A 16,307-nucleotide genomic window follows, 5' to 3' on the forward strand; every position below is an offset into this window, starting at 1 on the left:
TTACGGTCTCTATGCAGTTTCACCGATCTTTCAGGATTTACCAAACCGCCGCGAGTTGCTAACCTACGGAGTTATCCACGTGAACGACCGAGTTTCAGTGAAGATCAAACGGAACTAATGTACAAAAATCCTCGCCACGGCGACGAGAGCTCGAAAGCGATCGTCGTGACGGGGTTTTCAGCATCTCAGCACTTTAGTCGTTCCCATGGATAAGTCCCTCGAACTTTCAATCAGGCGATGCTGATCGGGCGGATTCCGAGGGTTTCCGGCCAGCGGCGACACGAGGCAACGCACAGAGGTCGCACTCAAGGATGCTCCATTGGCAAGTCGCGCAGTTGTCAGAGGAGGCCGTCGTCGCGAACCGTGTATATTGAAATCACACGCGGGACGTGACAACCCCGTCACAAAACACTAGGGTGATGCAAAAAAAATCGATATTTTTTTTTCTCGGAGCTCCAACGAAAATCGTTAGTACATCAAAAAAAAAAGTAATTTTCCCCAAATTTCAGATTCTTAAAAAAATTTTTGGATAGTGCTCAAGCCACTTTTCAATATTTTTCTGGTTTTTTTCTTAAAAATTGCGAAGCAAAAATTTTTTTTTTGCTTTCATAGCAGAAAGAAGAAGTGTTAGTACTTCATGGAATTATAAATCTAATAAATATTGTTCACTCTCAAAAAAAATTAAATGGCTACCTCGCATAATTCATTTCTTTTTTCTGTATATTTAGCTATAAATTATGAGATTAAAAAACGTGTGGCTACAGATAACTATTCTTGTTGTTAGTGAAATGATGAACACGGGTGATTTTTGTCTCTTTATTCACAAGAACGATTTATTCGCTTACAACCGTTACTTCGCCATCTTGCTACTGCCCTCTCCCTCCTTATTACATATTCTCCCGACTGGCGGCGCGGTGATCGTGAACATCCCGCCTCCCTTGAAAGAAGGTCTTTCAAAATAATTGTGACTCATTATATAGTTTGATTATTATCACAAATTGTTGAGAAAAAAAACAAAAGGAGTTAAAACGAATAATGTAGTTATCAAGGATAATTTAAAATAGATTGTCGCTTCTTTTTTTTTTTACGACGATGAGTTTCAATAGAGAAATCGTTTTTTTTTTAATCATTGTTCTGGTTCGATGTTGTCCTTGCTGCCATCCTCTTCAAGCGGCAAGGGGCAAAGTTTTTTAACCGCTCTTTTAAAGAGACCGCTCGAAGTTCGAACGGTAGCCACTTTGACGATGTTGTCCTTTCCTACATGGACCTCCACGACTCGTCCACGAGGCCATCGAAGCGGTGCCACATTGTCCTCTTTCAGAAGAACAAGTGTGCCCACCTTAAGATTGTCACCTTGGAGATACCATTTCTGCCGTTTCTGGAGCTCGGACAGATACTCATGGTACCAACGATTCCAGAAATGCTGTCGAACTTTCTATATGTGCTGCCATAGAGAGAGGCAATTGGTGGGTACTTCGAGATAGCTATGTTCGGCCGGTAACAAGAGTGAGTCCCCTACTAGGAAGTGGGAAGGAGTTAACGCTGATGTGTCGTTAGGATCGCTTGAGAGTGGTATGAGTGGTCGGGAATTTAAAATTGATTCGATTTCGACCAATAGCGTATAATATTCTTCAAATGTGAAGATAAGACCTTTTGTTACAATACTCAAATGCTTTTTTGCTGACTTGACAGCCGCCTCCCATAGCCCACCGAAGTGTGGAGCTCTTGGTGGAATGAATTGGCAGTCAATACGCTGACGCGATAAATCATCTGATACTCTGTCCTTCTCGTTCTCCAAAAACGTGTATACTTCTTTTAATTCTCTCGACGCTCCGACGAAGTTGGATCCGTTGTCAGAGAATATCGTCGAACAGATTCCTCTTCTTGCCACGAATCTGCGCAATGTTGCCAAAAAGCCTTCTGTTGTCAACTCAGATACTAATTCGAGATGCATAGCTTTGGTAGCGAGGCAAGTGAAGACCGCGATCCAGGCCTTTCGTATGTGCACTCTACCTCGTCTACGACTCTCTCTCACCTGCACTGGCCCTACATAATCCACGCCGGTATTTGTAAATGGTTTTAGCGAGCCCTGCACGCGCTTGCTGGGCAAGTCACCCATCCTGACGTCCAGAGTTTTCGGTCTACTGCGATAACACTGGATGAAATTGTTGGTAATTTTCCGAGCTTCTCTGCATCCGCTGAGAGCCCAATAATTCTGTCTCATCGAATGCAATAATTGTTCCGGTCCACAGTGGTGTAGACGCAAATGCTCTCTTCTCATCATTATCGTTGTCACATGATGTCGATCTGGCAAAACCATAGAATATTTCTGAGTTTCGGGAATGTTGGCATTTGACAATCTTCCGCCTACGCGAATAATTCCTTCTCCATCTAAAAAGGGGCTCAGAGCTACTAGCTTACTACCTTTCGGAATTTGCTTGTTCTGTTTTAGAGCTTTGTATTCAGGTAGGAATGCCTCTTGTTGAGTCATTTTAACAATCGCCTTTTCCGCATGCTCGAGTTCTTTCACGGTTAGGGAACCATTTCGTTTTGTTCCAAGTGTGTTGAACTTCCACCGAAGACAATATGCAACCACTCTTTCGAGCTTTTCGTAAGTCGAGAATTTTCTCAACACGTCCGTTGTATTTTTTGCTGAAATCAACACCGTCGGCGTCCTCATATCCGATGTATCGACGTCGATGGTTGGGCGTTCAGGCCATTCTCCGGTTGTAAGCCAAGTAGGGCCATGCCACCACAGATTATTAGTCGCCCAGTCCTCGACCGTCATGCCTCTTGATATCAAGTCCGCTGGGTTTTGCGCTGACGGAACGTGACGCCATACAGCTTCCCTGGTTAAGCTTTGAATTTTAGTCACTCGATTGGCGACATAAGTTTTGCGAAGGTTTGGTGATGAAGCTATCCAACTCAATACTATTGTTGAATCGCTCCACAGATAGACGCTTTCGATTTTGTTCGGAAATGCTCGAACCGCTATATTGCACAACTTCGCGAGCACAAGCGCTGCATTGAGCTCGAGCCTCGGAAGCGAAATAGTTTTTACTGGCGCTACTCTACTTTTTGAGCATATCAAGCGCGAATCAATTTCGCCGTCTTTCTTGATACCGCGTACAGGTAAGCGCCGTACGCTTTTTCAGATGCATCTCCAAATCCGATGAGATCGAACCTTCGGTTGGAGTTTCCTGGGTTTATGTTCCTCGGTATGTGCACGTCGTTTATCTTCGCTAATGCACTGCTGTACTCTTCCCAATTATCCTGAAATTGTTGCGGTAGTGTTTCATCCCAACTGGTTTGGAATTGCCAAATTTGTTGCATCATGCACTTTGCGTTGATCAAAACGGGACTGAGAAGGCCTAACGGGTCAAAAATCTGAGCTATTTTAGATAGCAGAATTCGTTTTGTGATTCTTCCCTGTTTCTCCATCGTTATACTGTACTGCATATTATCCGATTTTGCATCCCAGAGAAGTCCCAGAGTTTTTAAAGCTCCTTCTTTATCAAGTTTTAACAAGCTGTCGGCTTCTTGCTCACTCGGTAACTGTGCTAGCGCTAGTTCATCGTTTGAGCGCCATTTCCTGAGTTAAAACTGTCCCCTTTGGAGTATTATTGAAATCTGTTGTTGCAAAGCGACAGTCTCCTCTATAGTTTCCGCGCCGGTTAACAGATCATCCATGTAGAAATCTTCTTCGATCGCTTTTACTGCCCGAGGATATTTCTTATCTTCTGATGCGAGTTGACGTAAACACCGAATAGCTAAATACGGTGCCGATGCTGTACCGTATATGACGGTATTTATTCGATACATTTGAATCGGTTGCGATGGCTCTTCCCTCCATAAAATTGTCTGTAGACCTCGATCTTCTTCCCGCACGAATATCTGACGAAACATAGCAGCGATATCCGCTGTTAATACGAACTTGTGGGTTCTGAATCTCAGAAGTATTTCAAACAGGTCCTTCTGAAGATTAGGCCCTGCCATGAGTTTGTCATTTAACGCCGTTTCTAATGAAGTCTTTGCGGATGCGTCGAAGACAACACGTAGTGTAGTTGTTATACTTTCAGGACGGATCACTGGCTGATGTGGCATAATGAATATTTCTTCTGGCCTCACACTCGTTCCGTTCAGTACGAGAGACATGTGTCCTTGTTGTTCGAGGTCCCTCATAAATTGGACGTATTTCAATTTAAGCGATGGGTTTGTCTTCAATCTTTTATCAAGAGCAAAAAGTCGTCGTTTGGCCTGTGCCTCCGATTCTCCCAGCTTAACATCCGGTCTTTGTGGAAGCGGTACAATAAACCTTCCCTCTGCAGTTCGTTGCAACGAATCTGTAAATTGCTTCTCACACTCGGCTTCTTCTATTGTCATCCGTCGAGTTTCTTGAATCTCTTGGTTCCAGAATCTTTCTAACTGCGCTTGAAGTGCTGTGCTTGTTACTAATCCACAAAATTGGGTAGAGGCTCTCGATCCTGCGTCGATCAACTCCCCTCCTACGACCCAACCTAAAAGAGTTTTTTGCAGTTTTGGAAGACCATCCTCTCGTTGGATCGAATCCATGCACAGTAGCTGCCAAAATAACCCGGCTCCCACGAGAAGATCAATGGTACCTGGCTCATGGAAGGATGGATCTGCAAGCTGCAACCCCTCTGGCAGCAGTATAAGCTTTTTATCTATTTTTACCTGAGGCAATCGCTGAGTGATGCTTGGCAACACCAAGCACTCTAATTGCGTTGTATAATCAGTATGCATCGATGCGATTTTTACTTTAACTGTTTTTGCTATAACCAATCGGTCCTGATTGATTCCCATGATGGACTCGTTTCGTCGTTTGCATCGAAGTTTGAGCTTGTTGACCAACTCTTCGGTGATAATATTTGATTGCGATCCTGGATCGAGAAGAAGACGACAACTCTGCTGCGCACCATCTGCGTCTTCGACGAAGACACGAGCTATTGATAGTATAATCTGCTTGCTTGGCTTTCGAACGACATTTACTGCTGCAGGCAACTCCATCCCTGGGCTCGATTGTTCTCCTTCTGCGCACAGCGCTGTGACTGGTTCTTTCGATGATTCGTTGTTATTCTGGCTCGACGCTGTGCTTTCATTTTTCTCAAGGTGCAAAAGTGTATTGTGTTTCTTCTGACACTTTTTACAGCCCGAAGATTGGCAATTTGCAGTGAAATGGCCTTTGCCCAAGCAGTTAAGACAAATTTTCTTCTTTTTTGATTCTTGAATTCTATCTGAGACTGACATTTGCAGAAAGTCAGGACACTTGAATATCCCATGTGCATTGTTGCAAACTGGACAGTTTTGTTGCTGTGTTGTTGTTACCGATACTGAATTTGCTGGTTTTTTCGATGCCGACGGCCTTGCCGTCTCTGTTTTGTTTTTTCCCCGATCGATCATTTCGATCGTTCGACATTTATCCGTTAAAAACGTTAAAAATTGCTCTAATGTCTTCCTTGTTTGTCTTTCTCTGTTAGCCTCTTCTTCCCAGTCCCTTTGAGTATTGTAATCGAGTTTGGATTTTACCATGTGTATTAACAAATCATCCCACTGCTCCACTGGAAGTTGAAGCGTCTTCAGAGATTTGAGGTGTGTTCGAATGTGCACTATGAGGTGCCTTATTGTCGCCGACCTATCCTTCGTGACAGCTGGAAAATCGAGCAATTTGTTGAGATGCGTGTTGACGAGCAATTTTGTATTCTCATAATTATTTTTCAATAATTCCCAAGCGTTCGCATAGTTTTGTGCCGAAGTCTCCAGTCCCCCGATAACCTGCAGCGCTTCATCTTTCAGCGCGCTTTTTAAATACTGAAATTTTTGTATCGGCGAGAGGCCTACGTTGTCATGAATCATCGATTGAAATGTGTCTTTGAAAAGAAGCCACTCGTTGAAGTCACCCTTGAATTCTGGTAACGTTAGAACTGGCAGTTTGATATCGACCCGTTGCTGCTCGAGTCGTCGATTTCCTCCTCCGTCAGGATAAGGCTGCTGTGCCTGCGCGACTATTTGTTCCTGAGCATCGAAAACACTCTGTAGTTTTGTTGCTGCCGCATAATACATGCTCTCAAAAAGCATACATTCTGCCTCTGACTCTCGTTGAATCTGATCTTCCCTTTCCTCTGCACCTCCGGCTCCTACCTGATCCACGTTTGATAATTGCTGTGTGGTAATTTCATCCTGAATTTCCTCAAATTTTTGCCGTAATTCTTCAAGTTGCTGTTTTCGAACGTGAGCTTCCGCTACCGTTATATCGTCGGTAAGAGCATTGCTCAGACGAGTCAACTGGCCTTTAATTGTGGCTCTTTGGTACGTCAACTTTTTAAATCCCGACATTTTGCAAAATTCGAATCAGGAAATAGGAAATGGGAAGGGAAGGAAAGTAGAGAACTCACTGACCTTATTTCGTATTGTTTGCCACTCCTCCTCTGGATTCCGCGACCGTGGCTGTTGTCACCGCGCTCGATCTTTTTTCCGAGCTTCGCCTCGTTGTTGAGTGTGTAGCGCAAGCTTGCGTCTCGATGTCAATGCTGATGGTTTGTGTTCGATGATCGTTGTTACGCTCCGTGCTCAAAACTTTGTTTACGTGTTGGGATCTCGACGCTCGCGAGAGATGCCTATCGATGTTTTGTATACGTCGCTCGGCTCGTGTGGCCACTGCTTTGTTCGACGCTTGAGAATTGTGACGCTCTACTCCCATGAGCTATGGCGCTCTTCCTTTTCGAAATATTTCAGAACGAATCGTCTTTCCGTCACGACCGTCAACAATGCGTGTTTCTGGTTTGTTTCAAGAAAACACTTTTTATGCGATAATTGTCCATCACTCACTTTGATTTTCGCGTTGTCGAAATAATGTATATTTCGCCGCGATTTATTTGCTTATTGTTCGAACATTTTAATGACACTATTTTGTAATCGATTGCTTATGTTTTCAATATTTATTTAATGGGTGTTACGCTCGCGAGTAAAACTGCACGAACTACACTCTTTTCGTGGCGTATCGATGCTACGCGAGGTTATGCTACGTCTCTCATGGCTGTCGCCATGGATGCCTCGTTGTGTGTCTCACGCGCCTATCCACACCACGACTTTCCGAATTTTTGCTTTGCTTACGCGATGCTCAGTCGATTAACGATAGCCGCTTTGCCCCACGTGAGTTCGATATTGCTGTTGGGCGCCAATTTTGGTAGTGAAATGATGAACACGGGTGATTTTTGTCTCTTTATTCACAAGAACGATTTATTCGCTTACAACCGTTACTTCGCCATCTTGCTACTGCCCTCTCCCTCCCTATTACATATTCTCCCGACTGGCGGCGCGGTGATCGTGAACACTTGTCGTCCCTCCAAAAGAAAGGGTGAATGTACGTTGCAAAAAAATAGTTTATCAAAATGACTTGTTATAACAAATATTTGAGCGTTTTCTCAGATAATTGGTTTCAATTTTCTTGTATTTTTCATACAGATATATATTTTTATTGAGGAAAACTTTTTTCTTCCTAGGGTATCGTACAAAAATGACAACATACCAAATAAAGCTGTGTTTTGCCGAATTGAAATTCTCTTTTTCAAAGTCATGTATTTCACCGCAGAAGACGTTATCCATAAAAAAAACTTTAAAAAAATTTTCTTTTTAAATTGTCAAAAAAATTATTTTATAAAAAAAATACAGAACAATTCGAAAAAATTTTCACAAATCTTGAAAAAACATTATCTGTAATCTGAAATCTGTAATCTGTAAAATGTATCAGCTAATCTGTATCTATTTTTTAAAGTGTCAAAAGAATCAAATAAAAAGTAAAAAATAAAAAACCGAAAAATCGCGCTTGAAATCATTTTGGAAACCGATGCCTCATTCTTCTTATTTGATTCGAACAGCTGAATCAATTGAAAAAAATTCCATCTAATTTACGTGCAGCATTAAAATTTATCAAGAGACTCGGTAGAGTCTCGGGACAAGTACATTGACAACCCTGTCATCTGCTAGCCCGAGGCTCTCGCCGAGACTATATTATCTCTGAATAAAACGATTCGCGGTGGTGGGGGTAAAATCGACATGTCATTTTCTTGAATTGCGAAGCTCAGGAGTTATGTCGCAATTTGAAAATTGAACTTTCAGCTAATTAAGAAATTCTCTTTCGATTGCGCCCAAAATCAGCATAATCGGTGGCGTAATTACTGAGAAAAAACTTTGCACGGGCTCAAGATTATGCAAAAAGTACCAACACATTTACGCAGCTGACGTATCCGTATATGGGTTCAGACCGATACATACAAGGGCTTCTTGATGCCCATCATAACCAATCACCGGTGAGAATCTATCCGTCTCGACCAATCGCAGATGAGAAAGTTTCTGATAGTCCTCAATGTTTTCTTGTATACCGTCTGTTATCATCTGTTATGTTATTATAAAGTGATTGCGATCGTAGCCCCGTGGATCAACGGTGCAAGATTTGCAAATTTCGTTTAAATAAATAAAACATTATTGGAAATAGCAATGGATATAATCAATTTTATTTTTTTCATAAAAGAAGTTTCAATAAGTTTCGAACCCAATTCACGACAATAATATCTATAATAAATAAAACCTCAAAAGTGGATTAATTAATCTCATACAGTGTACTGAGAGTGAGTAAAATGTTGGGAAGTGAAAGCGTGAATAATGTGTCGTGAAAATTAAGAATTATTTGTTCTACTTCGATATCGTAATATATACATAGATAGCAAATTTGCGAGATTTCGCGTCATGTTGAGGTTTAAGGTTATGACCGCCGGAGTGCTGTTGCGTGCAGAGTGTAGAAAAATAAAAGTGTAGAAAAATAAAAGTTAAAAAAACAGTGGAAGGAATCGATATTATTAATGACGTGATTAATTAGTGTTGAATAATAATAATAATAACAATGAGAAAAAAAACGTTCGTTCATTATAACCTCTAAAACGTTCTTTCCAAACAGAAATTCTATGTTGTGTAATTACATTAAAGAAAGAGGTGGATGGTTGTGTCTAAACGAATTCAAATAAATTTTAAAAAACTTTGGTCAAGTAATTCAATGTATTGTTGTCATAATTTCTTTCATTTAGTTTGGCTGTGTTCACCGGTCCCTTTTTTCCACCTCCTTAGCTTACAGTGTATTGTCATACCAATTTCTATTTGTTCTCCAGACAATACGAGAGATATTCGTATTTCTATTTTTTTATATTAATTTCAACAAAATAATTTGAAATATTTATAACAAAAAGCCTTCATGATTGCTAGTTCATACACCCAAGTTTTGAAAAATCTTTGGGCTATGTAAATGCATAGATACATTCACTTGAGTTGTTACATGATAAATTTGGAAATTTATTTCAATAAGTCATTGGGTGCTTAATTTTCATGATATCAAAATTTGTATCTTTGAAATGCAATTAACACCTCTAAAGTTCGACAAAGTGATGAAGCGACATGTATATTGAATATTTCCAGACCATGTTTGTGATTGGCATTGTGGGTTGAAAAATTCATGTCTGTAAGTCTACACCTGATCATTTTTGGATGTGATCAAATATTTTGTCTGCGGATAACCATGGAGACATACAAAATTACAGCATTTTGCTTGCTTCAACATGCATCATATCTGTCACTTTTTCCTTGAATGTGTCATAATAAGTTTCAAAAATGTGGTTCAGGTAAGTTTGAAGTGTTTTTCCCTATAGCACCAAAGTCTGTATAACTGGTACGTAGCAAGTACCTATGAACTTTGATATTTCTGTGAAGTAGCAGGTATGCCAATCTTTTAACTTTATTGTTCCGACTGGAATATATTAACGAAGATATTCATTACTAAAGTCGTCACCTACTTATTTCTGAATAGGTCTGAAATTACTGTCTTCAGAAACTAATGCACAGAAACATGAAACAATTTTGATTCCTGTTCTCTTTCAATTGCGCTGTCTTTTTTCTTTTTAACTATGGCATAATTAATTTCATGAATCTGTGGTACTTTTGTCTGTCTGTATCATAACGTAGATAAAGAAATTGTAGCAGATACTGGCAAACTTTGAAAATTCTGTATTTACACTTGTGCGCCAAGTATTAGCACTTCCTATTTTTGATTATGGATTATGGGTATATTGAAGCGAAACACCGACTCGAGAACTTTATTTCAACGACATGGCACGCACGAGTGTTTACACCGGCGGCCATGTTGAAAAACTGTCACTTCGCGAAGCGGCGCTCGGGAAGCGAGGCGCTCAGCGCTGCCAACTCAACTTCGATTCCACAAAATTCCCTAGATTCGTGAAATTCTTTATTTTATTCAATTTCAATTAAATAAACTCTTTCTTATTGAAAATAATGATGCGGATTGTTAAAGAAACGTATTGTGGACAATTTGGTGAAAATTTCAGATTAAAATTATTTAAAAACTTAAGAAAACTTTTCTTTTATAGATCGAGCGTGCACAGTGCGCATGCGCGATGACCTACTTTCAGCAGGCACGTGCAAGAACGTGGCCTTCAGCAAATTAATGAATAAAATCAAATAAAAATAATCTTGTGAACAGAATCAATAGAAAACAAAATCAAATAATGGAAGAAGACTTAAAAGGGATAAAAATCGATCCAAAATTCATTTTATTAAATTTTATTGAATTCTCGCACATGCGCAGTGTGACTGCAGCTCGACTCGGCCAATTGGGACCCACGCGGGGGAGTTAGCACACCAATCAGAGAATTTAGAGCGGGAGTCCCTGGTTCGAGATTAAGTCGCGCAGCGAATTGGAGTAAGGGACAAAGTCCAAGCGCATTATTATTATTATTTCCTTTGTTCGGGAGAGTATAAAAACCCGAGCGCAGAAGCTCCGGTAGTTAGTCTCGTCTCGAATCTCGCCACGCTAAGAGCCAGTCACGTCTCGAATCCCTGAGAGCTCGACTCGCATGCCAAAACAAAAAGCCAGTCTTGCCTCCGGATCTCGCCGCGTGTACTCGCCATAATTGAAGAGAATAAAGAAACATAAAAATTTTTGCTCATTTCAAAATCGCTCTCAGAGCAAAGAGCAAGATAACATCGCTCATCACCACTCAGAATTCAAACAGAATAACACCTTTCCTCCTCACGCTAGGAGGGCCGGGTTCATTCGATTTCGTTTGAACTCAAGAATCCTAGGTGAGTCTCCGATCTATCCAGGAGGGCCGGGACAGTTCGATTTCGTTCTGTCTCAAGATTCCTGGTAGATTTCCAATCCTTTTTCTATCCAAGAGGGCCGTGGCCGTTCGATTTCGTTCGGTCACAAGATTCTTGGGTAGGACTCCTACCTTTCCACGCCAGAGGGGCCGGGACAGTTCGGTTTCGTTCTGTCTCAAGAACTCTGGGTGGATTCTTTTCCATCAATGAGTCATTGTTTTCTGAGTGGCGATTCAATTAATTCTCTTTTAAATTCATTAAAAATCATTAAAACCAAACAAGTTTTCTTTATTCTCATAACGAGACAATTGCGAGTCATTTAGAGCCAATTAAATTATTTCAAAAAGCGAAATAACTCACTGAAAACAATTTATTTGAATTATATCGAGTCAAAAGAGTGAGATCGATCAGAAAAATCCACTCGAACAATTAATTTGGATTGTATAGAGTCAAAAAGTGAGTTTCTAAAAATTATAGCTCAATTGTCAAATTATCAAATGATCGAATTATCAAACAAAATTAATTAAAAATTTATCAAGGCCAGCGTTGGCGAGAATTATTGAATTATTATTATTGCAAGCGATACTATTAATTGTTATTATTCTAATAAAAGCGAGCGTAAATTCATGCGAAGTTTATGATAATTAATTCTGCGAAAATTATTCTTACAAAGAAAAATACCGGAAATAAAATTTTACATGCGATTAAAATAAAGCGAAAAAAAACTCGATTTCAAAGCCTTTATTTTTGTAATTTGGTTCAAAACAATTTAAAATTGAATAAAGCATTTGTCATTTCAATTTAATTTCATTTTACTTTTGTTTTTCCTTCATGCCCGCTCTTCCTTAATATGGAATTGCTCGAATCCAGGCGTGACGGTGTGCACAAGCACTAACGTACCGTTACAATATATAAATTATGAAAATTATTAAAAAATTATAGAATATGGTAATACATAAATAATAAATAATTCAAAATGGTACAAAAAGTCAGCGGTGCCCCGTTTATGATTGGCATAAGAATTTATGTTTTCAAAATAGGTATATATTAAAAAATAAGCAAATCTGTTTTTCCTGACACACTCAATGCTATTCCTTTCTCTGATTGGAACTCAGTCGCTGCATGCAGAGTTAAAAAATTTTATACATCGACATGTGTACATCAACTTGATATCTCTGGGTATGATACTGTGAATAGAAAAGAATGCTTCAAAAAGTCATTGGAAGTTTCCTGGTGGACTTGGTGAGCACTATATATATTTTTTCTCTCTCTCTTTCTGTTAAATTTTACGGAAAATCAATCAAAAAATTCGTTTCATTGAAAAATTTTCATATCTTTTTTATTCACAACGATTTGATTAAAAAAATTGAAAATAATATTCATAAATGAGGGGGGGTAATTCCTCAATAATACAAAATATTCATAAATGCTACGGAAAATAGTTTTAATCTCACAAAATTGTGGACACATTCGGAATTGATGAAACATGAGGGGATCATCGTGTTTCATCATCATCACCATCATCATGAGGGAAACATGAGGAAACATCAAACATTCGAAGAATATCAAACTGTTATAAGTTGCAGAAAACTTAACGAAAATCATTGGATAAATTATTTTCGATTATCATAATAGAAACAATGGAAAACTTTCGAAAACCTTATTTGAAAATTTAGAACTACCACAGAAACAAGATTGGATATCAAGCCGCAAAAATCCTCCCTCGGAGAAAAAAAATTTGGACAAGCCCTAGCGGATCAAGAGACTCGGTAGAGTCTCGGGACAAGTACATTGACAGCCCTGTCGTCTGCTGGCCCGAGGCTCTCGCGGAGTATACTTTCTCTGAATAAAACGATTCGCCGTGGTGGGGGTAAAATTGGCAAGTGATTTTTTTGAATTACCGAAGTTATGAGTCATCTGAGGCTTTGAAAATTGAACTTTCAGCTAATAAAGATATTCTCTCTAGATTGCGCCCAAAATCAACACGATCGGTGGCGTAATTGCTGAGAAAAAACTTTGCACGGGCTCAAGATTATGCAAAAGTTACTGACACATCACGAGTTCGACGTATACGTTGTGACCGAAATTTTCTTCACTTGGTACTTGATGTCACAAAATCTCTCTCTCTATTTCGTCGATTTAATTTTTCGAAAAATAATTTCGTGGGCGCCAGTCGCAAAGCGACTCGACCAAAAAGAGAGAAAGATGATTTACCAGCGTAGTTCAGCGGGAGGGGTGGATAAATTGAAAGTCATTCCAATATTCAGTTGAGATTTATTCCTTACGAGATTACATTTACCGCGGCGGAGAATTATTCTAATTTTTCAGTGTACGGGAGGATCGCGAAACACGAGGGGAAAAAGTCACGAACTCACACTCACTCTCACTTTCTGATCGGGAAGACTACACACATCACAAAATTCTATCGAGCCCGTTCTTTCTGTCGCGGGTCTACTCGCGGTCAGAAAATTTATTATTGTTGGAAATTTCGTTATTAAAGGAACTCGGGATATCAGAAAAATCACCAAGCCCCCGATATTCGGTTACTTGGCCGGGCTGTTCTCCCGTCGCACGCGTACGCGCTCCCGATCCACTCGTACTTTCTCACTCACTCTCGCACCAAGGTTCCCGACCTTTTCCCCACGGTTACTTCCGAAATGTTGACGACACGACTCGTGAGAATTTTCGTAAGCGGCCACGCGAGTTAACCGTTTTCTTTTACGCAATGAATCAATGTGAAAGGAAACCCACTCCGCGATAATGGAACGCAGGCACCGGAAAAATTAAGCAAACTAAAGCTTCTATATCAGCGCGGCGAAATCGTCGCCGTGGCCACAATTTGTCGAGCCAAAATCAAATAGACGGGATCCGTCACGAAATAATTCTTCCCGTTAACAATAACTATGGTTTCTGTCAAACAGACAACAATATTCGGGACTAATATTTACGAGAGCTCACTGAACCAAACGAACAATGAAAAGGGGTAAGACTCACGGTATTACACGGTATTACTCTCGGGATCACACGTCCTGCTCGCTCGATATCCTACGAAATTCTGCCGAAAGCGATCGATACTCGTTACGCGGTGTCACTCCTCCCTCTCCCCTCTTGCTTCGATCTTTTCTCGCCCTACGTCAGGTGCGACACATCAATCTTTCTAGTCGGGCGTTAGACGGGGCCCCAAATTTCTCGGGATAAACTGTTTGATGATATTATTTCGATGATAATAACCCCTAGCCCGAACATGCGATGAATTTACGTAACGGGAAGAGAGAGAATAACTTCTTTAGATTTGTGACCCGGGTATCGCGAATGAGATTCAATTTCAACAAAAAAAAGGTCAAACGCCCCTCTTAACGGGACTCCCCTGGAAACTTCGCTTCGATTCTTTTCTCGAAATCTCGAGAATATTCGACGCAGGTATTATGCTGGTGTGAGTGTCCACGCTGTCCGAGACTTCGCGTACGAGCCCCGCTCGAAGTACGCCGACGTTTAGAGCCTCGTTTCTCTGCCCTCCCCTCTTGCTTCACTCGGACTATCCGACGGGAGTGATCTCAGGCGGGAAAATCGATGTTAATGCTCCAATAATTGAAATATTCCGAAGTAACAACGTTGAGTTCTTCCCCTCTGGTTCCTCTCTCTCCAATGTTGCTTTCCAAGAAAAATTAAAATAAACCGCGTGGTAATAAATTATTATTTTCCCTGCCATTTTCTATCTTACAAAAGCTCTAGTGGTCGGTGCGTGGCCGCGACAACGAACGAGGAGGACGGGATGCCGGCTCGACAATTCTCCGTCTTTCGAACATGTCATTTGTGACGATAATGTAAAATAAAATCGTCACAACTCCCCCCTTCCAGACATTGACCGTCCCGGTCAATGAACTCTCGAAACTCTCGGATATTAACAATATAATGAATTTATCTAAAACTCACGGCCACGATTTCTTCACACAGAACTCTTGCAAGAAAGAGAAAAAAAAATAAATAAATAAATAGATAATTCAATGCGGGAATCTTTCGTTGTCACTTGACGGAACTGGACTCATAACTGTTTAGACACTACGACCACAAGACAGCACAACTTGGACCAACAACCTGATATTCCGGGAGGACAAGGAAAGGAAGACATCACTGTTGTTTTGTGTTTCTATTTTTATCGTCTTTAATATTATCTCATTAGAGAGAAACCCTTTTCGGGAAGAACGTATTATTTCCAACATTGTTCACTTACGAACCTACAAAGGTAATATAACTCTTGATAAAATTATTCGTACCGAAAGTAAAAGGAAAGAAACATGACTTAAACATTCGTAGTCTATCTGATAGTCTCACTTAAACAATCTCTCATTCTACGGGACACAAAACAAAGAAGAGAGAGAAAAGAAACTCTTGAGAATATTCTGAATGGCTTAAATGTCTAACTTATAAAACTACATAATCTTAAAGAAAAAGAAAAGAAACTGTATCGGGAGGTTAGTGTCTCCTTGGAGCTAGAGGACCACCCTCGGCCAACCAGAATTGGCGACAACCGGAGCAAGTGCGCATAGTGACATTACGGGTACCACACCCAAAACAATATTTTTCTTTGCTCTTTGGTTTGGGACATTTCGAACGCTGATGTCCGCGTTCCCCACAGTTCCAACAGGCACTCCGGTCCCATCGTTTTCCAGCTAAATTACGGAGAATATCCCAATCTAATGGAGCACAATTCATATTTTGGGATTCCTTCGCGTCCTGAGGAACAATTGTCGGTGTGGGCTCTCCTGAAACCGTTTCAACTAAGAGAGATTCTTGCGGAGGTTGTCCTTCGTCAACAGTGTCGCGAACACCCTCTCCAACAACCAAGTCCGCCGTATCATCCTCGTCAGGGCCATCTTCTGTTCGTCGTGAAAGCTCCTCCTCCAATTGCAAAACACGATCACGTGTATCTTCCAACCGGACTATCCGACGCCAAGCTTCTATAATAATAGCTGACACACGTTCGAGTCGTTCATCCCGTTCTATGGCAAGTGCTTTCTCCGTCCATTTTTCGAACTCAGTCAACAACTCGTTCACGAGCTCCCGGGATCTATTGGTGGTTTCGTCCTTCGGAAACTTCTTCAGCGTCCTCGAAAGTATGTTCCCCA

At 40.6% G+C, this 16,307-nt stretch overlaps 2 protein-coding genes across 2 annotated transcripts; both read right to left on the reverse strand.

The window, feature by feature from the left end:
- Window positions 1–1,126: 1,126 nt before the first annotated feature.
- Window positions 1,127–3,459, reverse strand: LOC122417449 (uncharacterized). Its single transcript, XM_043430965.1, has 3 exons — window positions 3,131–3,459; window positions 1,475–3,071; window positions 1,127–1,369 (listed from the first exon to the last, which is right to left on the reverse strand). The coding sequence occupies exons 1-3, from the start codon at window positions 3,457–3,459 to the stop codon at window positions 1,127–1,129; spliced, it is 2,169 nt and encodes a 722-aa protein (XP_043286900.1).
- Window positions 3,460–3,597: 138 nt separating this feature from the next.
- Window positions 3,598–6,354, reverse strand: LOC122417450 (uncharacterized). The gene has a single exon (XM_043430966.1). It carries the CDS (start codon window positions 6,352–6,354, stop codon window positions 3,598–3,600), a length of 2,757 nt encoding a protein of 918 aa, XP_043286901.1.
- Window positions 6,355–16,307: the final 9,953 nt, after the last annotated feature.

Source organism: Venturia canescens, chromosome 10 (assembly GCF_019457755.1).
Source record: "Venturia canescens isolate UGA chromosome 10, ASM1945775v1, whole genome shotgun sequence".
NCBI classification, from domain to species: domain Eukaryota; kingdom Metazoa; phylum Arthropoda; class Insecta; order Hymenoptera; family Ichneumonidae; genus Venturia; species Venturia canescens.